The sequence below is a fragment of the Mytilus californianus genome, unplaced genomic scaffold (assembly GCF_021869535.1).
Source record: "Mytilus californianus isolate M0D057914Y unplaced genomic scaffold, xbMytCali1.0.p SCAF_6, whole genome shotgun sequence".
In the NCBI taxonomy this organism is placed as follows: Eukaryota; Metazoa; Mollusca; class Bivalvia; order Mytilida; family Mytilidae; genus Mytilus; species Mytilus californianus.
Genome location: NW_026262712.1, coordinates 39638637 through 39662869, shown reverse-complemented (window position 1 = coordinate 39662869; position 24233 = coordinate 39638637). Strand labels below are relative to the sequence as shown.

At 33.0% G+C, this 24233-nt stretch overlaps 1 protein-coding gene across 2 annotated transcripts in view; it reads left to right on the top strand.

Moving 5' to 3' along the window:
- LOC127706409 (sulfotransferase 1C4-like) overlaps positions 1 to 17835 on the top strand; it is a 96660-nt gene extending 78825 nt beyond the window's left edge. The window contains exons 1-6 of one of the 2 annotated variants that reach the window (XM_052211007.1): positions 5726 to 5873; positions 9102 to 9312; positions 12667 to 12993; positions 14773 to 14873; positions 15856 to 16018; positions 17679 to 17835. In XM_052211007.1, the coding sequence (XP_052066967.1) occupies positions 9120 to 9312; positions 12667 to 12993; positions 14773 to 14873; positions 15856 to 16018; positions 17679 to 17809 (915 nt within the window). In that variant the 5' untranslated portion in view covers positions 5726 to 5873; positions 9102 to 9119 and the 3' untranslated portion in view covers positions 17810 to 17835. Of the gene's footprint in view, positions 1 to 5725; positions 5874 to 9101; positions 9313 to 12666; positions 12994 to 14772; positions 14874 to 15855; positions 16019 to 17678 lie in introns of those variants that run through there. The other variant, XM_052211009.1, reaches the window with a different exon arrangement.
- The last annotated feature ends 6398 nt before the right edge of the window (positions 17836 to 24233 follow it).

Here is a 24233-nt window from a genome sequence, read left to right as displayed (position 1 = left end):
TACAATAAAATATTCTTTATACTAACAATCCGATCCCCTCGTAGACGAGGCCAGAGCGTTACCGTTGGCCACATTTAATAAGATTGTTTTTATTTCTAAAATGCAGGATAGGTGTGTGCATTTTACAATCTTTTAGTACTTATATTTCATATTTACAGAAGTTTCATGTAGCTCAGATTACACGATTATCGATTAATCAAGAGAAGCTTCACGGGCACACCATATGTATCGTGTTCATTTGTTTTAATTACACTTGGTAGATAACGTTGCTTGAAGCTAGACTGTTACATTGTGTAGTATCGACGGTATCATAAGCTCAGTATTAATGGATGTTTCAATTATCGTATGCAGAAATTAATTCAGAGTAAACAAACATGTAAATAGGCCCCTTTTTGATCCTATAGCTCCTCTAGTTTTCATGTTTTTTACATTTTTGTCTTTCATATTTGATTATTTGAGCATTCCCGGAGATGATAAATCCTGAATAGCGCTATTTGTTGTTAGTTGTTGTTTGTCTCGGTTTGTACGTTCGTTTTTTGTCTCTTAAGTCTTAAATCACTTTCGGTTTTCCGCACTGTGTTGTCGTTTTCGAACAAAGGAGTAGGTCCGGTAAGGGCCGATTTTGGCCTCAGATTTCAGATTTATCTGATGAAAGATTTTGGTCACTTTTTAAACACTTAAGTGTCTACTTCAGTCGAATCAATTAGTTTAAGTGACAGATTTGAACTGATTTTATCATTAAAGACGCTCAGATTCAAGCTTAAATATGAAAAATCTATCAAATATGCCATAATATGTCACTTTTCAGATGGTTTTTGTCAAAAATGAAAGAGGCCGCATCCGTGTTCACTCTCAACCTTTATATATGTTATGTATTATCATCAAATACAACTTGCATTTAAATATTAAGAATGAACACAAATGCGGCCACTTCCATTTAAGACGGAAACCGTCTAAAATGTAACTCAAATGCTAAAATTGTGAAGAATTCAGTAATTTAGCATGACTTAATGATGCTAGTACCCGATATATATGCATTGTATTGTCAAAAACTGCCCATATTTATGTAGCAGAAGTATTCTACTTTCCAATAAATAACTAAAAGTTTACATTTTAACCATTTTGTAAAACTGCTATATTTTGGGGCCAAAAAGGGGTCTTACCGGACCTACTCCTTTCCGGAAATGCACGACGTTGCATGTGATAAACGTCACGGAAATTGATGGAAAGGCATGTGATAACATTCCGGAAGCAGTCAATAAAGGTTCCTTTATTAGCCTGTTGAGGAAATTCTTAGGAATCTGATAAATAAACCTAGTAATCCTTTCATAGCCTTTTAATATTTTTAAATGTTATTGAACTGTAAAATTTTAGTAATATTTTATACAAGTATATGATAAAGGCGAATACACAACAACTTTACAATTTGCATTTTACAAGTACCATGAATTATCAGGGCCATGATGTTTTAGCATTGCCGACGACGTTAAGCTCTCACATAGCTCACTTTAATAACTTTGAATACTATGTTTTGACGTATGCATTCAGTTTGTACAAATATTCAAATATTTAGTAGAACAGATTTCCATATTTTTCAACAATATTGTCATTTGTGCATCAGTATTAGTTGTTTTTTTGGTTTTTTTTTATTATTAGGGCTATGTGATTTTCTTTTAAAACCACTTTGTGAATTTTCCTAAAATATTTCATGACTCCAATCACCATCGTTGGAACTTATAATAACTTGATTTTATCTAAATAGCACCATGAAGGCAATGAAATTAACGGTACATATACACTTTAGTGTTGATAAGCCTACAGTATACGCAATACACTGAGTCAAAATAAGAATACTGGTAATGAAAGCACCATTCAAACCATTATTAAAACATGTATCATTATAAACATTGTATAAAATACATGAATTAATCATTTAACGAAGATTAAGAAAGGAGACTTTCACTAACTATCGTTCAATTGCGATATTTTAATACAGACACAAGTAACTACAATAGATAATAGCCGTACTTATCAGTAATATTATAAGCATGTCAGTTTGCCAACATTATTATCATCATCACGCGCATACATACTACGGTTAGGCGGAAGCAGTGGTCAGTTTCAAAAAAAATATTACGACAAAAGATGATCGTAAGTCATGAAAAATTCAGTATACTTACGGTCAACTTAGTCGTCCGACTTTTTTTGTGAAACTGATCACAGGAATCGAGCAAGATTAGTGACGGATCCAAAGACGGTTAGTAAATTCATAAGGTGAGGCCGTAAGGGTCATTAGCGAACCGTATGACGAATTTGTCGCACAGGGAACTTTTCCTGTCAAGTTTTTTTTTTATCAAAAGTTGAAAATAAAAATGAAATAGAACTACAAATAGTAGTACTCGTGACATCATAGTGTCCTTATGAAATCTACTAACTCCTAAAAATCAGAACGTGGTCACCACGTGACGCGTTAAACCAATCATATCGTCGATATTTACCCGAGGTGCGATAATAATGCATACTGTCACATCTCTGTGTTTGTAGAAGTCATGTTTTACGTAAAGTGTTCTTACCAAATCACCATTTAGTTCATATTGGTTAGCGACGTCCATCGATGCAAAATTTGAAGAAGAAAAAAACATTTAGAATTTGCACTTGTATATCAAAATACCACCAATAGTAGTACACGTGTAGCGCTCATTTAAAAACATTTAGATTTAGAACTTATGTTCCAGGTTGGGTGAAGGTTGGCGCCTATAAAAACCCGCTGCATTTGTTTGCACCTGTCCTAAGTCAGAAACCTCGACATGTTCAATTGTTGTCGTTTTTTGGTGTGGTTCATAAATATTTCTCCTTTCTCGTTTTCTATATAGATTATACAGTTGGTTTTCCTGTTTGAATGGTTTTATACTAGTCATTTTTGGGACCGTTACAACTTGCTGTTGGGTGTGAGCCAAGGCTTAGTGTTGAAGGCCGTACTTTGACCTATAATGGTTTACTTTTACAAATTATGACTTGGATGGAGAGTTGTCTCTTTGGCACTCATACCACATCTTCTTATATCAGTTATGGAAATAAAATTGTAAACAATATTTTATATACAAAAGTCATATATTTAATACAAACCTTTTGATATTATATTACCTGTAGGATTTGACAACTTTAAGGTTATTACACTGTGGGTCAAAAAAAGACAGGGGATATGTGCCCTACACCTTTGTATGCAACGGTTCTTGTGTATTTGTATAGGACAATAGTTTGCCTTTAGTTTAGGGTGATCTTTCATAAATGTCGACCACTGGATGATTTTCTAGATCGAACATTTACGAAAAAAAACGTCACCAGTTTGTCTTTGAATGTGTATGTCCATCTTGTCACCTCGAACATATTTACTATATAAATTAATACTAATTTGTTATATAAGACTCGTATATTTAAGATCTAGAAACTTTAATCGTTTTTTTTTACCTCAAAAATTGCGCAAAACAAGCGATAGTATTTTAATGTCGCGCAAATTAAATATTACCTTGTTGGACACATTCGAAACTGTATTTATTCTTTTGTTTTCTATTTTTATTTTTATTCAATGTTATACGAGTTCGAGTCCTTCAGACAGGTTAATAACATTGATATGGGTATTCACGGCATTCACAAATGAGCAAAACACATACTGGTACTGTAAAGTTAGCTATAACAGGCCTATGCATGACAAAACGTGAAACAATTCAAATACCCGGCCCCTATCTTAGGACAGGCATTTACGATAGTGGCAACGACAAACATGTTACTGTGCGTTTAACAATTCGCTCTCCTGGTAAATTGGTATAAAAGATCAATATATGAGCTATAAATGAGATGGAAATGGAGTAACTAAATACGATTGTCATCTGCACAAATACAACTAACAAAAAAGACAAAAGACAAAAAACTGATCTGTAAGAGAATGGATAGTTTCTTCAAGCTTTTTAATTGACAACTATTGACACGTCCCTGATTAATTAACATGTGAAGGACAAGAGATTGTATAACATTGAATAAAAATAAAAATAGAAAACAAAAGAATAAAATGTTGTCCGTTCAACTCAATATGAGTAAATGTCTATAGGTGTCGTTATGTTGCTCATATTATGAAAAGTTAAACAGTTTATTCGCATTAACCCCTTTTAACTAGTATTAATGTCTGAACTATTTATGTGTGCATTATACAGGCAATCTTAAAAGAAAATGTAGGCTTGTTTTACATAGGGAATTTATAAACTTTTAGCTGATAATCATAATGTCTTGAATCATACATGACGTGTGTGTGGGGGTCCCTAACCAATCGACAGAAATTAAGGAAAGTTCTCTCCGCAAATACAACAAATGCTCTCGATAAGTGAATGACAAAACTGTCAGCTTAGTGTCAATCCCTATTTACACCTTTTTCTCAGTCGGAAATAAATCAAATAATAAGTTAATGTAAATACTTTAAAAATTCAAATTTAAAATAAATAATGGAGATGATGATAAAGTGAAATGTTCTTGTACAGTAAAATTAAGACAAAATATGAATTAGACAAATACATTCTTAAACAAAATTTTGAAAATCGAAAATTTAATGCAAGTAAGTGACCATTTCTTGAAAAAAGAGAGGGGTAGCTATAAAAGAATTCAAAGAGAAAATAATATTAGTAAATATTGTCATATTAATGAGGTTGATGATGAAACCCACTTTTTCTTATCATGTAAAATTAATAAATCTTTTCGTAAACAGCTAGAAAAAGACATAAATGATATTTGTTCGGGATTTTTGAAATTATCTGAAAAAAAAACCATTTACTTCTATCTTCAATTGATATTACTTACTGGTTCGTTCATTAAAAAGTTATTTGCACTTAGAAGAGTGGACACAATACCTGCATAAATATTTATTTTTTATTGCATTTTTTTTAATTCCGGTATATTTTATGTCAAATATTTTATCGTTTTTGCATTGTGTATATATTTGTGTTGAATGTTTTATATCGACAAATATGTGATTAGAAATTATATAGGAAATGCAATATATTTGAAACAACGCCGTTGAAAGGTGACCCACATACTATATTATCGTTTTTGATGACTCTGTGGAATAGCCTTCCAACAAATATTAGAAATGAACAATCGCAAGAACTATTCAAGAAAGGACTAAAGACACATTTATTCAAAGTTGCATTTGTGGATCGCTTATAGTTAAGACCTGGAACCGTGATTGATTGTATTTGACTGATGTTGATTTGCTAAAGTAATATTTAGTACATTTTAGTCTGATTTGATGTGTTTCTGTATATTTTGATATAACATTTTATTGTAAGCCTATGTCTTTTAGTAACTTATTTTTAAATACAAAATAGTAGTAGCAATCACCAATTTTAGAAATATTTAATAGATAACAAGTATTGAAATTTTTACTTATTCATTAATAATTCTTTTATTTAATTTTTAACCAAGTTGATGAAGTTTTAGAGTCTCAACTTTTGATAGTTGATTTGATGTTGTATGCTTTTAAGCATATTTTGGTCTATTTTTAACTTTGTAGTTTCGTGTTTGTACGAACTTGTGTATATTTGTTTTAACATGTAAAGCGCTTAGAGTAACTGTAGTATTATATAATGCGCTTTAAAAATGCCTTGTAATAATGACGATGAAGTTTGTGGAGGTTAAATGTTAGAACGTTCAATGTAAATACCAGGTATAATGCCCGACACATACCACTGACATGTGTGAGATAACGCTGTTACATATGAGACGAGAGTTCTAAGTTAATAAGACACGTAGTATAACCACTACCGTCTACTTAGCTTGGATTAAAAACAATTGTGCTGACTTCAAATCAGTTTAAAGGTAACTGCAAGGTAAGTCAAAGAACATTGTTTTACACAATAGATGTAATGTCAAGAGAGATAAAACATACCCTCTTGAGTAATCACAAAAAAATAATAATGTTTCTAAGTTGTATGACTGTCATCAAATAAAGGTTCGAAATTCTATATACATGTACGTCCAGTGGCTAATATTTCATGAATGTTCAGAACCAAAATGCAATTATACGTTAAAGAGCGGTTCAATAGGAGAATGTGCATAAACACATCACAAGGTGACAATAATTATTACCCAGGGAGAGGCGGTGATTCACAAGTTATTAAACGAGCACCGGCATATGGTATAGTATAAAGGTCATATTTTTTTCTTCATTTTATTATATTGGGCGTTGGAAATATTTGAATTAAGGAATTATTTGTTTTTTTATTTTTTCTTATTTTTTCCGTGAGGGAAGTGGAAAATGTATTTGCTTTGGTATTTTCTAAGGTTATATAATGCAACATGTTTTTTTTTTTAAGTGGGAAGGGTGGGTTGGAGCACTTTTTTTGGAGTTTTAGGGCACGAAAAATCTAAATTAATAAGTGTCGTTGCATGTAGGGTAATGGTCCTTAATAGGCTAACATTAGGGTTAAACGCTTTCAAAAATCCATGATGAGTATTTAAATATGCCAAAATAAAGGATCCCTAAAACGAGTTTTACGTATGATTCGTCAAGTGTATGTATCTTTCGTCAAATTGTAAGAAAGCTCTATTAAGACATAGTTTAGATACAATATATTGACCTTACATAACCTACCATTTGATAACGTGACCTGTGATAGCGATAATAAGGCATACTAAAATATGTCGACATCTAGAACATAATATTTCATAGCAACCCCTTTATTTGTATGTAAATAAGTTTAAAGTTGCTTTTTATTGTGACATTGTTGGCTGAGTCTGGATACGAAGTGAGGTTTGTGCATACACGGATTCTTTTTTTATTACCCTGTCTCCTTAAATCTTATGGACGCCATCACGAGTTGGTTGACCGTTATGGAATATCCGTTTCACAGATGATATTGGATATGTTCCTGTCGTAACTACAATCTCGTTTCCTTTTCACGAATGTGACCTACCGAATAAGACTATTTACCGGGTTTGTAATAATATGAGCAACACGACGGGTGCTACATGTGGAGCAGGATCTGCTTACCATTCCAGAGCACCTGAGATCACCCCCCAGTTTCTGGTGGGGTTCGTGTTGCTTAGTCTTTAGTTTTCTGTGTTGTATGTGTGTACTTATATGTGTCTGTTTATCATTTTCTATTTAGCCATGGCGTTGTCAGTTTATTTTTTATATATGAGTTTGAATGTCTCTCTGATATCTTTCGCCCCTCTTTTAGGTACTTATCAAAATGTCATTGTAGCGCTTTTTTTTAAATACGTTTGTCATGTTAACGTCATGTCAATGAAGTCATATGGCAAGCCCTTTTCATATTTATTCAATTTCTAGATACATGTAGCTTATGAATTTTATAAAATATCTTATAAAGTTATGTACGCTATTTTGTATACTTTATGAAATATCGTATTCAAATTGAAGGTAGTAAGATACCAATATAAGTAAGAAAATATGGTATGAGTGCCAATGAGACAACTCTCCGTCCAAGTCACAATGTATAAAAAGTTAACAATTATAGGTCAAAGTACGGCCTTCAACATGAAGCATTGGCTCATACTGAAGTATACATGTACATGTGTAAATATTCATTTCGACTCTGCAAATATTTTGATGACATAATTCTTTATTGCTATTGTTACGAGGAAACAATAGGCCAATTGTAACAGTGGTCTTATTGGTCGAGTGGTCTGAGTAGGTTATTTTTATTCAGCACTGACTTGTCAACAGTGAGTTTGTGAGTTTGTGAGTTGAATTATTTTCGAGGCAGGTGCGATTAACTTCCTCCTTAATTAACTAGGATTGCTATTTTTTTTTTGCCAAAGGTCGGTGGTTATCTAAAGACACCCCGGCATCCTCCACCAATAATAAATAGCTGCCACGATATAACCAAGAGTTCAAAAAGTGGTGTTAAACACTGATAATATCAATGGTCAATTACAGCAATATTTGTATTTACAATGCTATCAATAAGATACCATTTACAGAACTGATATCTGTTTTTCCATATTTTAAGAATTAGATATTACCAAAAGTAAAAACTACACCAAAGCGTCATCAACAACTTCAAGCTCATAATCACTAAAGACACGATCGACGTTTGTCTCAACTAAAAGGGACATTCAAACTCATGAGTCAAAAACAAACTGATAATGCCATGTCAAAAACAAAACAAAAAAAAACAAAAAAAAACAACGAAAAAAAACTACAACAGTACACAAGACACAACATATTTAAAACTCAAATCTAGACAACAAGAGCACCATAAAATACCGAAAAAAAGGGGAGGGGGTCTCATGTGCTCCGGAAAGTAAGCAGATCCTGCTTCACAAGTGGAACCCACCGTGTACGTAAATATAGGTTTCCTTGTTTGAATTTACCCGTTGTTTCTTCTGTTCCAATATATGGCACCATTATTATATCATAACTTTCTGGTATATGCTTCAAGGTTTCACGATGCAACATCAGTTTTCACATGTGGAGCAATATCTGCTTTTCTTACATTACCCTCTGATATCTCCCCGTTTTATGTGGGGTTATTAGTTGATCGATGTTGTGTTTTATTAACTGTTGTTTGTCTGTTTGTCTTTTTCTTTCTTAGCCATGGCTTTGTCAGTTTGTTATCGACTCTTTAGTTTGAATGTACCTTTCTTCTTCTTCTTCTTTTTTTCTTCGTAGATTCCTCCGCAACGGTGCACCCATGTCACACGGTAGTAAAATATATACCTTATCTTTAAAATTAACATTTATATAAAAGAAATGGTGGTAAGGGGATATATTTACAGCAGGTCATCATGGTCATTATTTATCTTTTTAGTATACGTTAAAAAAGACATTAGCTATGTTTAGAAGGTTTAGCACGATGGTTTATCCTTCGCATTATTTTTTTTTTTTTTTTGCAAGTCTAGTCAGAAGGAACCAGAAAGGTACGAATTTAACACAAACTAGCGTGACACCGCGTACAATCTAATTGCTAAACATAATATTTTTCGCAATAGGCTCAACAGTTATCTTCTCGAGCCCTGCAAATATAGAATTAATATTATTCATTAAAAAGTCAACCATTCGAAATTTATACTGAAACTAAATTTAATTGCAGAATTATATTACTTAAACTATGGCATTGGATTTGGAAAAAATGAAGAAAATTAGAGAGAGCTTAAAACCTGTTCCCTTACCGGAGCATGATGGAGTTTGTTATCCATCTTTCCTTCCATTCAGAGAGAAAGGAGCCGAACAAGCTTTAAAAGATATCACTAATTTCCAGTCAAGAGATACAGATATTATGATATGCACGTACGCAAAGTCAGGTATTTATCTGAAATAGTAAACAAACACGAATGATTAAAATTAAGCTCGAGTCATATGAGTTAATATTCATGTATCATATTCGAACTCGTCACGCATTGTGTGCATTTTTATTGTTTGTGAATTTTTCACAAATAACACAAAAAGACAAACGATTAAAACATGATATGGTTACTGTATATATATATATATATATATATATATATATATATATATATATATATATATATATATATGTATTGTCATGTACATGTAGACACCAGAATACTGGCATTCATCAATGCCGAAAAAAGAAAATTGCAATGTAAGAACACAAGTCTTGAAAGTCACTCAACTTAAAACTCAACATTGTAATATAAGCACAAGACCTTGACAGTCTGCCATTTTGTAACATAACATCGTAATATAAGCACCAGTATTTTGAAAGTCACCCATCTCTTGATACGACATTGAACTGTAAGCACGAGTACCTCGAAAGTCACCCATCTTATAATAATACATTGTTATGTAAACATTCAATATCGTGAAAGTCACCAATCTTATAAAACGACATTGTAATGTAAGCACATGTATCTTGAAGGTAACCCATCTTATAAAACGACAGTGCAATCAATCAAGTATCCTGAAAGTCACCCATGTTATGAAACGACATTGTACTGTAAGCACCAGTATCTTGAAAGTCACCTATCTCATAATACGATATTGTACTGTAAGCACCAGTATCTTGAAAGTCACCCATCTTATAATACGTCATTGTAATGTCAGCATCCAGTATCTTGAAAGTCACCCATCTTATAATACGACATTGTAATGCCAGTACAGGGATACTAAAAATCACCCATGTTAAAACACAAAACTTTAATGTAAGCACAAGAATATCGACAGTCAGACATCTTCTTACAAAACATTGTAATGTTAGCCCCAACATATTGACAGTCGCCCCTCTTATAATACGAAATTGTACTGTAAGCCTGGAGTCGATTTCACAAAAAAACTTACGACTTAGATTGATCGTAAGTATACTGTATTGTTCATGACTTACGGTCAATCTTAGTTGTAAGTTTTTTTGTTAAACCGACTCCTGGCCAGTATCTCGAAATTCACCCATCTTATAATACAAATTTGTAATATAAACATCCAATATCATGAAAGTCAACCATCTTATAATACGACATTGTAATGTAAGCACCAGTATCTTGAAAATCACCTATCTCATAATACGACATTGTACTGTAAGCACCAATATCTTGAAAGTCACCTATCTCATAATACGACATTGTACTGTAAGCACCAGTATCTTGAAAGTCACCTATCTCATAATACGACATTGTACTGTAAGCACCAATATCTTGAAAGTCACCCATCGTATAATACGACATTATAATGTAAGCACCAGTATCTTAAAAGTCACCTATCTCATAATACGACATTGTACTGTAAGCACCTGTATCCTGAAAGTCGCTCATCCCATAATTCGACATTGTACTGTAAGCACCATTATCTCGAAAGTCACCCATCTTATAAAACGACATTGTACTGTAAGCACCAGTATCTTGAAAGTCACCCATCATATCATACGACAATATAATGTAAGCACCAGTATCTTGAAAGTCACCCATCTTATAATACGACATTGTAATGTAACCATCCAGTATCTTGAAAGTCAACCATGTTATAAAACGACATTGCAAATCAATCCAGTATCTTGAAAGTCATCTATCTTATAATACGACATTGTAATGCCAGTACAAGGATACTAACAGTCACCCATCATAAAACACAAAACTGTAATGTAAGCACCAGAATATGGACAGCTAGTCATCTTTTTACAAACCATTGTAATGTAAGCCCCAACATCTTGACAGTCACCCCTCTTATAATACGACATTGTAATGTAAGCACCAGTTTATCGAAAGTTACCAGTCATAATACAACATTGCACCAGTTTCTTGAAATTCACTCTTCTTAAAACACAAAAGTGTAATGTAAGCACCAGAATCGTGAGAGTCAGGCATCTTCTTACAAAACAATTTAAATTAAGCACTAGGATCTTGAAAGTAAGCCATCTTATAGCAAAACATTGTAATGTAATCACCAAGTTATTGACAGTCATCCATATTATAACACAACACAACATTGTAATGCGGGCACCGGGATCTTGAAAGTCACTCATCTTATATCACACCATTGTCATGTAATCACTAGGATCACGAATGTCATCATATTAAGGCATAACATTTAAATTGTTAACAGTTACGTCGATTATTTGATTTATTAAAGATCATTGTCAAAAGTTTAATGTTTTTGAGCTGATATGGAAACACATCAATGATATACGATACTATAAACAAATGGTTTTATTGACTAAATTACCGGTTTTTTTTAACACCTCTTTGTTTACCTCTTTTGAATATAGAAATAAATTAATTCCGCGAAAAAAGTGCACTTGGCATCCGATACTCCAAACAATGTATTGCTATGGCCACTAACATTTTCACCATAACTTGATGATAGCCATGTATTTCTGCTAATATTTGACTTACCACATAGTTATAATGACAAATTGAAATACCCAGTTTGGATTAAGCTTTTTTCCAGAACACGTGAAACACCCATGAAAAATTTGAATAGGTAAAATAGATATTATACAATTATTGACTTTTGATGAGGTTGATACCATGATTTATCAACCCAAGAGATATGATATTCACCGAGGTCAACGGCCGAGGGTGAATATCATATCTCTGGCGTTGATAAATCATGGTATCAACTGAAATCAAAAGTCAACAATTGTTTTATTGTATGACTTTTTATATTTCCTTCTCCTTTTTTCTAGTATTTGCTCAAGATACCTTTAAAACTGCTCCCTGTTTAATACTAAATATATCATGTGCTTTTGCAGTTACTAATTTTCATAAGTTGAAATATTCAATAAATAAAGTTTACTAAAAACACATACACCAAAAACAAGAAAAACAAGAAAAAAGAGAAAAAATACACTGAAAACAAGAAAAAAAAAAACCGGGAATTTTCTTGACATCATAAACCTATTTCATTCCTTGGAATATCTATATTTAGGTACACGGACGCTGTTCCAAATCTTATATTAACCTCTCGTGATTTTTGCCGCGGTGAATATAACGTTTTATCAAAGATGATTTCCTATGCTTTTAGCCAATGAGAAAACAGAAAATTTATAGTCATGTAATAAATTATAATATTTTTGGTAAGCTGCAATTGTCAACGGTGAAATTATTATTCAGACTTAAAAGATATTTTCCCCGCTATATCTTTTATATACTGTCCAATTGTATATACACGCGTGTCTATAACTATTTTGATAACCATTTTCCCAGGAACACATTGGATCAACGAAATTATCAGCATGTTAATCCGAAAAACAGCAGAACTCGATAATATAAACAAAGCTACGACGATGCTGGAAACCATTTCAGACTTTTCCGTCACCGATATCCTTCCATCGCCTAGACTACTCAACACTCATTGTCAGTTCCGGTATCTTCCGAAGAAACACATCGACCATAGAAGCAAGATAATACACATGATTAGAAATCCAAAAGACACGTGTGCATCGTACTACCATCATTCAAGGAAAGACAATATATTTCTTAGCTTTTTTGGAACTTGGAATGAGTTTTTCGACTTGTGGATGTCAGCAAAGTGTAAGTTATTGATACATTAATAAAATGAATAGAATTTTGTATGCGAATGTTTTTTTTCAATAACGGTTTACTGATCGAGATTGTGAAAAAAAAAAATAAACATAATTTAAATTTCAAAGGAGATGCTCGTTTGTTATATAGTTTTTATCTTGGTAGACGTTGGTTTATTCTTGGTACACCGGTCTAAAAAAAAACTGCCATGTGTACATATAGTTGTATTAAACACCACTTAACAAACATAACAGTTTGAATGGAAACGGGAAGGTGTCAAATAGACAACATCCCAACCAAAGAACAGAAAACAGCCTAAGGCCACCGTTGATCTTCAACACTGCGAAGAAAATTCCGATACCGGAGGAGGGCTTAATTTAACCCCTGAACAATTATGTATACTAGTTAAGCAAAATGGACGTCAGACTAAACTCCTGAAGATATCAATAAACAACCAAAAGAAAACCAAAAAAACAACATACAAGACTAACAAAAGGTAAGAGGTTCCTGGTTTGGGACAGGGACAAATGCCGGGGGGTTGACCATGTTATGTGAAAGAGACCTCACCCCCTAAATACCTTTAGTAGTTCACTGATCGTGAACGAAATAAAATAAAATATATTTAATTTAAAACAAATTGGTACGTACAGGTCAAACCAAAAACTTTAAAATTTGTATTTGCTGCTTCTCCGTTAAGCACGCGGAATTAAGGCGTAAGAGCAAAGACTATTTGGCTCGGAGTCAGAATAATGTGTCCGGTTAAGGTGACATTTCCTATTGCGGACTGTTACCTTGTGAACTAGCCCGTAAAAAACCCGGCTCAGTGTATCAGTCTAGTGACGTATTGTAATTTTAAAAACACGGGGGAACTAGCGGTAGATTTGAATAAATAAGAAATACACAGGTTGTACTTTCAATGTTCTATTGTTGAATCCAAACTAAATCAATATAATTACATAAAACAAAGTTACATATGGAAGTCCATAAAACAATAACAACGGCCCAGTCCGCTGGAAAGTCCTTAATTGTAGCAATACGGGGTCCGTATTCTAACGTTCGGTAATCCTCACTCACTATATTTTCGTAATGTCTCTTTTTATAACAAATATTAAATTGCTCGAATATAAAATGACACCAAATAATATACATTTGACAAATTTGGTCTATTCACAAGTACTAGTTAAGCTTAGTCCGTTATTACAGAATCACATTGACTCTTTAAGTTCTATATTACTAATTGAACTTCAAGCAGATTACGACATAAGGATTGAAAAAGATTGTAACAACATAAAACAGTATAGAAAAGTTATGAAATAAATTCACAGAAATTTACACCATGACACTAGTAAACAAGGGAGGGTTAATATTCATATTCCACTAACATGTTCTCGTCCTGAATATGCATATCAATTAGCCGCTAGGCGTTAATCAGCAATTCTTCACCATCATTATAGTATCTTTCGAGCAGGAATTCTGTGCTGAAGTAGCCGTATTACAATTTGCCTTCGCCTTGCTCTTTATACAGTTGCAATGTGAGCATGACAATTAGTTTTGTTTAATAAAGTTTACAGTGAAAATATCCAAATTCGAAGACCGTTATCCATCCGTGTCTTATACGCTTTTGCGCATGCTCAGTCGACATACTACCCGCAAAATGTTAAAACTCTTTGTTTCATCATAACCCAATTGTACCGCGGGCATTTTCTACTACAAATAATTATGTGTAAGTGAATATTGATTTAAATAATAAGTGCATATAGATTGACATATACAATTGGTTTTTTGTAGGGGCATATGGTTCATGGTACACTTACGAAAAGGGAATTGAACTAGCAGAGAAAGACTATCCTGGCATGATCTTCACTTGCTCTTATGAGGAAATGAAAAAGGTTTTTTCATTGTATACTTTCTTAATTAATTTAATTGTCTTAATATTTCCAATCTTAAAGGAGCTTTTTATTCTTATTTTGTGCTATATTACATGTGATAATTTGGCAAATGTAAGCTGTATGTACTCCGAGTTCAAACTGTATGGGTTTTTTTTTAAAGAAAGCTCGATAGTTTGTTGTTCATTATTTAAGATGAAAGTAGTGAAAACAGTATATTATTATACATTATCTCTCGCTCTGACAAAACTTTAACTTTGTGTTTCTATATCATTGTAATCCATACTATCAGAAGTCCATTACTAGACGTCTAGTAATGGACTTCTGATAATATACATATAACAAGTCGGTATCAAGATTTTCAAGATGAGGAACACGCAACATATTGTATGTATTTATAACTCTTTGTTCTGGATATGAAATCTAAAAAAATTAAATAACATGCTGTTCATAATGTTCTTTTTTTGTTATGCGTAAAATGATAGTCATTCTGGCTAAGTAAATGCACACATTAATATATCCAATTCCATATATACAAGCCTAAATTGAAAACGACGTTCAAACCTATGATTGCGTTGGATAAAAACCGCAATTTTTATACGTGTGCATGCAAAACAAATTTCTTGGTAGAGGGGTCTAAACACAGCACAAACAACATTTCCCAAAAGACCAAATGAGTGAAAAAGCATATTTTAACAAAACGCATTTGACTAGCAGGTCGAACAACTGATGTTCTTAAACCCTGCTGACTGCCATTGGCGATTGCCAAATAAACGGACCACAAGATGTAACAAAACAGATCTTATTGTTAAATTATTACCAAACAGAAAACAATAAACTTGCGGAGAAGATGGTATACCGGAATTCCATATATATACAGTCATATTGAAGTACACTTAACAATATACATACAAGTGAGCTTGTAACGGGTTATTTTTCTTACTTTAATGGTTATCATATTTTACTTTTTTTATGGACACCAAAGGACCCCAAAACAGAGATTAGGAAGCTAGCCGATTTTCTAGAAGTACAATGCACAGATAAACTTATAGAAGACATTGCGAAAGCAACATCATTTGAGAACATGAAAGAAAATAAGATTGATTTTTCAAAAGCAGTGGACGGAATAACACACATATATAGAAAAGGTAACCTACTTCATTTTTTTCCTAAAGGAAACTTAAATATATTTGTCAAAAATGTGCCAGTCACGTATTCTTTGATTGGCGCTTGCCAACTTTGAAACAGCGGCGACGTTGCTTCGCTTAAATTACATAAGACAGAGTTTCATATAAAAAAACGACGTTGTCGCTGTTTCGGACATTGCAAAAAGTTTTATCTGCTCCAATTCTTAATGATCTGCATGTTTATATATATCGTTGATGAATGAAATGAATTTGGACATTCAGCAATCGAACTTACAAGAACCAAGGTATCCCTCTGCCGTAAGCATTAACTTAATTTCCTTCATCCGTAAAATTGTTCTGTTATGCACGCAAAATCATTAAGTCATTATGACACGAATTTAGATCTTCTTTCACTACATTTCAACAATAAAAACTCATGTCAGTTGTTTTTGTGCTAGATAAACAAATATAAAAAAATAAGAGTAATTCTAGTGCATCATGTCCATTCCTATCAATATTTCTGTTAATAAAAAACAAAAAGAGGCTGACACCAAAAGGATGATCAAAAATTCAAAATTTAGAAAGTGGACGAAAAAAACCAACAACATCATGACAAAGCACAATTAACAACAAAACGACAATCATTACATAGAAATCTAACTACTGAGCAATATGAACCCCCCAAACTAGAGGGGTAATATCTGCTGATTCGGTAAGATAGGCAGATCTTTTTAGATTTTGAATTAATAAATTGCGCTCTATTTCAAAGCTATTTCTTTTGATATCATATTATCTTTCGTCCTTATATATATGTAATATTTGCCACTGTTGGTTAAACATCATCAAACCTTACCACTTGGATTTCTAATAATCATTTTAACGAACTTCAAAGTTGTTAGAGATTGATAACGAACAGAAACGCGAGATTCGCAGAATGTTTTTATTGTTTCATAGTATGTATTTAAATGCAATTCATATTTGCCTACACTATACGAATAATGTATAATTTATCACGCAATTCAACATTTAAGGAATAATTGTGATGTTTGTTCTGTTTATGAAGAAATAACATCAAAAATATGGTGCATAATGAATAAACTGCAAAGCCACACTTTTTATGTTATTTCAAATAGACAGAAAACATATTACAATTAATAGTACAATCAGTACTATTAATTAAATTCTAAATTCTATGTTAAACGATTTAATCTTGGCAAAGTGTTGATGACGTCACGGTCATATGACAAAATTATGTCTATGAGCTGGAGGGACACTGGGGAGACACTGGACGTTAAGCAACCAACAATCATTCAATCTATGAGCTGATAGACAAAAAACGTTCAGTCAATCAGAAGACGTGTAACATCCAAAATTAAATAATTAAAACTCAAACGTATAGTTGTTTTTCCTACCCAGCCATTGGATGAGATCAACATGAATTAAACACGGACCAAAACGACGACCCAGAATTAATCGGTAAAAACAAATTTAGACCTAACTGTCCATTCATTCTTAATAGATGCAAGGTACCTTGAGACTTTATACATATACTACACTAAAAAAAATAGTGATTGCAGTATAAACATTTTAATTCATAAAAAAAAAATCCTCTAACTAATGTGCATGTTCATTAATCAAAATAATGTTTTATGTAAACACGTTGGTTATCACTATGTTTCAGGAATAGTAGGAGACTGGAAAAACCACTTCACAGTAGCACAAAATGAACAATTTGATGCCCAATATGCTGATGAGTTTCAGGACAGTTCATACAAATCTATGTTTGATTTAGAATTGTGTACAATAAAGTAATAATAAAGCACGGTTACAATTGTGTACACCAGACGCACGTTTAGTCTATAAAAATCATTGTTGATGGCCGTACAGTGACATATAGTTGTTTGGTTTTTACTTTGTTTGTTTTCTTTTAGTTGAACGAGTACCATTACGTCCTACTACCGAGTATAGGTAGCTATAAGAAAAATTCCGGAAAAATAATTTCGGTGTGATATGGTCTCATGTGGAGAGTTGTCTCAAGGGCAATTATACCACGTCTTCGTATTTTTATATTATTAGTGACAATAATAAATTTAAAAAGATCAAATAAAGTAAAAGTTGAAAAGTATTGAGCTCCAAAAATTCCAAAAAGGGCATGTTCTTTCGTTTGCGAAGGAACTCAATATGAGTGTCAAATAAAGAATGCATCATGTTTATAAACATGTCTTGCACTATAAGAATAGTTCTACAATTATTTCGACTTGAACTGTTTTTTGTTTGTTTTGGGGTCATTTTTTTCGTACATGACGTTTATTGTAAAATTGTTAACGATATCAATAATATCATTAAATGGATACAAAACATCAACAACTAAACTATTTTCATAATTATATTATCAACGTTTAACTCCGAAATTTTTCTTATAGCTACTTATACTCTGTATAAGGACTTCTTGGTACTCGGTCAACTAAAAGCAAACAAACAAAGTAAAAATCACACATATAAACGGTGCAACTTGTTGGGAAAAAGGAAAATCACAAAAATACTGAACTCCGAGGAGAATTCAAAAAGGAAAGTCCCTAATCAAATGGCAATATCAAAAGCTCAAACACACCAAACGAATGGATAACAAATGTCATATTCCTGACTTTGTACAGGTATTTACTGTTTTCCAAAGATTTTGTCGTGTATAAAAAATACGAAACAGTTAATTGTCCCCTTATTTGTACCGATCGTCAGTTTGATTTTACTTCTCAAGTTTACTCTAACATGACAGACTACTAGGATGCCCTAGCACAGAGAAAGTAACCTGTCGAAAAAAAACCTCTCGAGTCAAAAGACAGTAATACTAAAATGCTTGTAGTCTATCGTACAAAGCCATACTGCAGCATCAGATTCTTTTCCCATTACATAAGTTGTGTAGTTACATAGGTGAGACAGCAACTTTCAACAACACATACCCAAAGGACTGATTTGGAGGGGCAGCACACAGTCTTCAACTTTATCCAGATGACGATATAGCAATCTCTTAATCGCCCCTATGCTCTGTTCACATAGAGCTGAGTGAGATTGTTTGTTCTATTTCCAAAGTTTTTATTTGAATAACTATCAATAACTATGATCATTTCAGATGTACTGTTTTAATTTAACACCGATCAAGAAAGGGTTCAACTCGATTTTTGATCCGCATTCACAACTACACTATCCTTTTAGACATTACTAGTTACATACGATAGAATACGTGTCTTAGAAAAAAAGCTCTTCTGATCTTTCTTTTGAATACGTCTAACAATTTCAATGTTACAGTATTAAACATATACATTCAATACAAAAGGCCACTGGACGTTAAGCAACCAACAATCAATCAATCAATACAAAAGTTTCCTGTAATGACGTACGCAATTCAACACCACTTTCCATAAAAGGTGTTTTAATGTAACATTCTACATTTTGATTGAAATATGAAAGAGGGTGTGAATAGGGGATTACGGATAGAGAATAATGGGCACAGATATATAATTATATTTTCCCCCATTATTCTCTATCCGTAAAGCCCCATTCACATCATCTTTCATACTAACATCAAATTTAGAATTCTTTAAAAGAATAGAGGGGGAAAAATGAACAAAAAACAGAAATAGAGAATAATGAGTTGCTTACATATAAAGAATAGAGCATACTGGGCAAACAGTATAAAGAATAGAGCAAAATGGTATAAAAATATTTAAGAATACAGAAATGAAGGACCCTCATCCAGACCATAAAAACAATAAATGTAAAACTCTTTATACATGTACATGATGATCAATATTTGATAAAACACATGTATTATATAACATCTTATAGAACAGTTACACTTCTTGGTATTCTTTCGTTATCTGTGTTATTATTTATGTGTACCGTTGGAACGTGGTCTGTGTTATCATTTATGAGAACCGTTGGTTCGTGGTCTATGCTATTATTTATGTAAACCGTTGGTTCATGGTCCAAGTTGTCATTTATGTGTACCGCTGGTTCGTGTTCTGTATTATCATGTGTGTGTGTGTGTACCGTTGGTTCGTGGTCTGTGTTATCATTTATGTGTACCGTTGGTTCGTGGTCTATGTTATCATTTATGTGTACCGCTGGTTCGTGTTCTGTATTATCATTTGTGTGTGTACCGTTGGTTCGTGGTCTATGTTATCATTTATGTGTATCGTCGGTTCGTGGTCTGTGTTATCATTTATGTGTCCCATTGGAACGTGGTTTATGTTATCATTTATGTGTATCGTCGGTTCGTGGTCTGTGTTATCATTTATGTGTACCGTTGGAACGTGGTCTATGTTATCATTTATGTGTATCTTCGGTTTGTGGTCTGTGTTATCATTTATGTGTACCGTTGGTTCGTGGTCTGTGTTATTATCTATGAGAACCGTCGGTTTGTGGTCTGTGTTATCATTTATGTGTACCGTCGGTTCGTGGTATATATTATTATTTATGTGTACCGTTGGATTGTGTTCTGTATTATCATGTGTGTGTGTACTGTTGGTTTGTGGTCTCTGTTATCATTTAAGTGTACCGTTGGTTCGTAGTCTATGTTATCATTTATGTGTACCGTTGGAACGTGGTCTATGTTATCATTTATGAGAACCGTTGGTTCATGGTCTGTGTTATCATTTATGTGTACCGTTGGAACGTGGTCTATGTTATCATTTATGAGAACCGTTGGTTCATGCTCTGTGTTATCATTTATGTGTACCGTTGGTTCGTGGTCTGTGTTATAATTTATGAAAACCGTTGGTTCGTGGTCTATGTTATCATAATGAGAACCGTTGGTTCGTTGTCTATATTATCATTTATGTGTACCGTTGGAACGTGGTCTATGTTATCATGTATGAGAACCCTTGGTTCGTGTCTATGTTATCATTGATGTTAACCGTCGGTTCGTGGTCTGTGTTATCATTTATGGGTACCTTTTGGACGTTGGCTGTGTTATCATTTATGTGTACCGTCGGTTCGTGGACTATGTTATCATTTATATTACTACTGGTTATCATTTTTATCTTTTGATTTTCTTTGGACTGATGTGTTATTTTCGAATTTTAGATTTTGAATGTCTTATTTTATTTGTCTGATCTTTTATTTTATAAAATTTAGTTCACTCGACTCCTGTGTGAATTGATTAGTATTGTCCGTTTTCTTACCGAAGGTCGGTTGTTCTTACTGGGCACTCCAGCTTCCTACACCAAAACAAACTGACTGCCATGAAATAGCACAATAGTGTTGAATGTGCATAAAACATCAGTCAATCAATCAATCTATCTATCTAAAATATATATCGTTTTATTCAATCTCATTTTAGTTGACATTTCAACATCTCAGGAGTGCATAATGTATGTTAATGTATCAAGAAAACATTATATAAAAAAAAACAATTATAAATGTGAAAGGTTAGCATGGTTTGCATGAATATACACATTACATTATGAATCTTATTACAATTTGTTACAAAGTAAGACAATTGGCTTTATCAAAGTGGTGAGTTTTGATATGAATTCGAAGTTTTTTTTGTATTTTTTTTATATTAAATTTCCATAAATATATGAAACCTTAAGAAGGAAATAATCACAAAGTTAAAACAACATATTTTAACAAATTTTAACAAGCTTGCAAAAATAGATAAGATATAGTCTAGATAGCATATATTTGTAGTTTATAATTCCGTACTTAAAAAAAGGTTATTTCTTCTTCTGAATTATTGTTAAATAAATGTACTTTTAATGTTTTCATTTTTTTTACATTTCGAAACCGATTGTGAAAAAAATTTGTTTCTCACTGGCCAAAAGGGATTGTGCCAAAGATACAACAACCCGACCAAAGAGCAGAACACAGCCGTAGGCAATCAATGGGTCTTCAACATAGCGAGAAAATCCCGGAGGCGTGCATCAGCTGGCCCCTGAACAAAATGTGTACTAGTTCAATGATAATAGACGTTATACTAAACTCCGAAATATATAAATGAACGATAATTAAAAATCATACAAGATTAAAAAAGGCCAGAGGCTTCTGACTTAGGACAGGCGCAAAAATACAGCGGGGTTAAACATGTTTCGTGAGATCTCAACCCTCCCCCTATACCTCTATCCAATGTAGAATAAACAAACACACGGCAATACGCACAGTCAAACTCAGTTTACAAGAAGTCCGATGTATATAAAGTTGAATTCGTTGATTCTTCGTTTTTACGTCATGCCGGATAACAAATTTGGTCTCGTTATTTTAGTAGTATAGATACGTAAATGATGTAGAACAGAAAGGGGTTTGTTTGTTACTCTGAAGATTAAAATATTTCAAAAATGAAATTTGAAACGCAATATTTAGACAATACATTTGAGATTCATAACTATTTACAAACATAAATTCTATACACGCAAATATTAGAAAACCGCGTTACGAAAATCAATATATAAATAAGATATTACGAAAACATAATTTTCTAAGTAGTATACAAGCCATTATTAAACAAAATTCGACACACAAACATAGTTTTAGTTTTCTTAACGACATAACCATCAGTAAAATCCGTAACATTATTTATGGATATGTCATCATTAAAAAAAAACTTGAAACCTTTTAACTTAATTATAAATGACTTGGTATCTACAAAAAGTAGACACATCAAATGCGTTGAAAAATTGAACTTTGATCTCTTAAACTCTATTCATGAGATCCCTGCAATAGACCACTTTCGAGTTTGTTCATCACCGGAAAAAACTCGTCAATTATGCGCGCCTTTATGACGTCATTTACCAGATAGAGGGGATCGCCTGTATCCCTGCACTATAAACGTTCATCAAGCGTCTTAGTGATCGTTATTGTGCAGGATAAACTAGAAATAATATTTGTTCTGTAGGTACTTAATCACAATTCCCTAATGACAGCAGTGCTGAAAGACAATTATGAGAATTCAATTTGCGGAATAATTCGTGCCATATAGCTTTATAGTTTTCCAATCACTCCCTCAACATTGGAACGGAAGTGACGACGCCCCTAAACGCACGGATGATGTTCACTAAAACCAAAGTTTTTGACGGAAATGCATCGAACTCGAAAGTTGTCTATTTTTAAACAAAGATATAAATATTTTATATATTCGTTTTCTGGCTAACAAAAAATATAAGGAAATTACTCTTGTGCATAGGGTAGGCATTTACTTATTCAGCCATTGCCTGTTCAATATAAAATGTTTTTCGCAGAAGTGATAGTCCGTAATTCGGCGATTGCAGCTCTTGTTTACTTTCTTTCAATGTATCTCCCTGAACGGAAAGTAGACCCACCAGGAATTTATGAGAAACACGTCCAGGAAATGTATGATTACATTGTTGATAAGTGTTTAACTCAGTTTTTTTTTCATCAAGATTAGAATTATATATAAATAACTCGGCAATCCTAGGGTGAATTCGTTACTCGCGTAGAGAAACGGCATTGACCGAGTTAAGACGAGTGAAGACAATTCGTCTTTACATTCACAATGAAGGTATGAGTTATATATACATATAAAATGTAGGTCTGTGTTGGTAAAGGATAAAAATATACACATGCACATTCATGGCTCTAGTAACTGTCGATACCTGTACTTTGTTATTGCACAATATCATGTTTTTGTTTGGACGGTTAATGACGCCTTCACACTAAATCCATTGGATGTTAGGATGTGTACTGATTGATAGTTTAGTGTTAGGTGCATGATTTTTTCTTAGTTGTTGTTAGCGTTGAACTTGCTGTCAGTAACTACGAGTACTTTCAGATATGTACTTTGTGTCTTTTTGCTCTGGGGATAATTTCCGTGCTCTGTGTTTTTTGTTACTTGTTTTTGTGCTTTGTATTTTATATCTATTGAGTTAAACCCTTTTCGACTGATTTTAAAAGTTTGATCATATTATGTACTGGTACACCTATGTCCTTGATAAGTGGATTGTTGGGGGCCTGCGAACATGTTTTACCCCGCCATATTCTGTACATGTATCATGTGTATGTGCCTATCCCAATTCAGGAGATTCTGTCGTTTGTAGCTGTATACCATATTCGTGTTTCGTTCATTATTTTGTACATAAATCAGTCCGTTAGTTTTCTCATTTGAATGGATTTACATTTGTCATGACGGGGCCTTTATAGCTGACTATGTATTATAGTTGGTTAGACAGCTTGAATAAAAACAAGTATTAAATATTTTGTTTATGTGGAAATGGTAACGGATCGT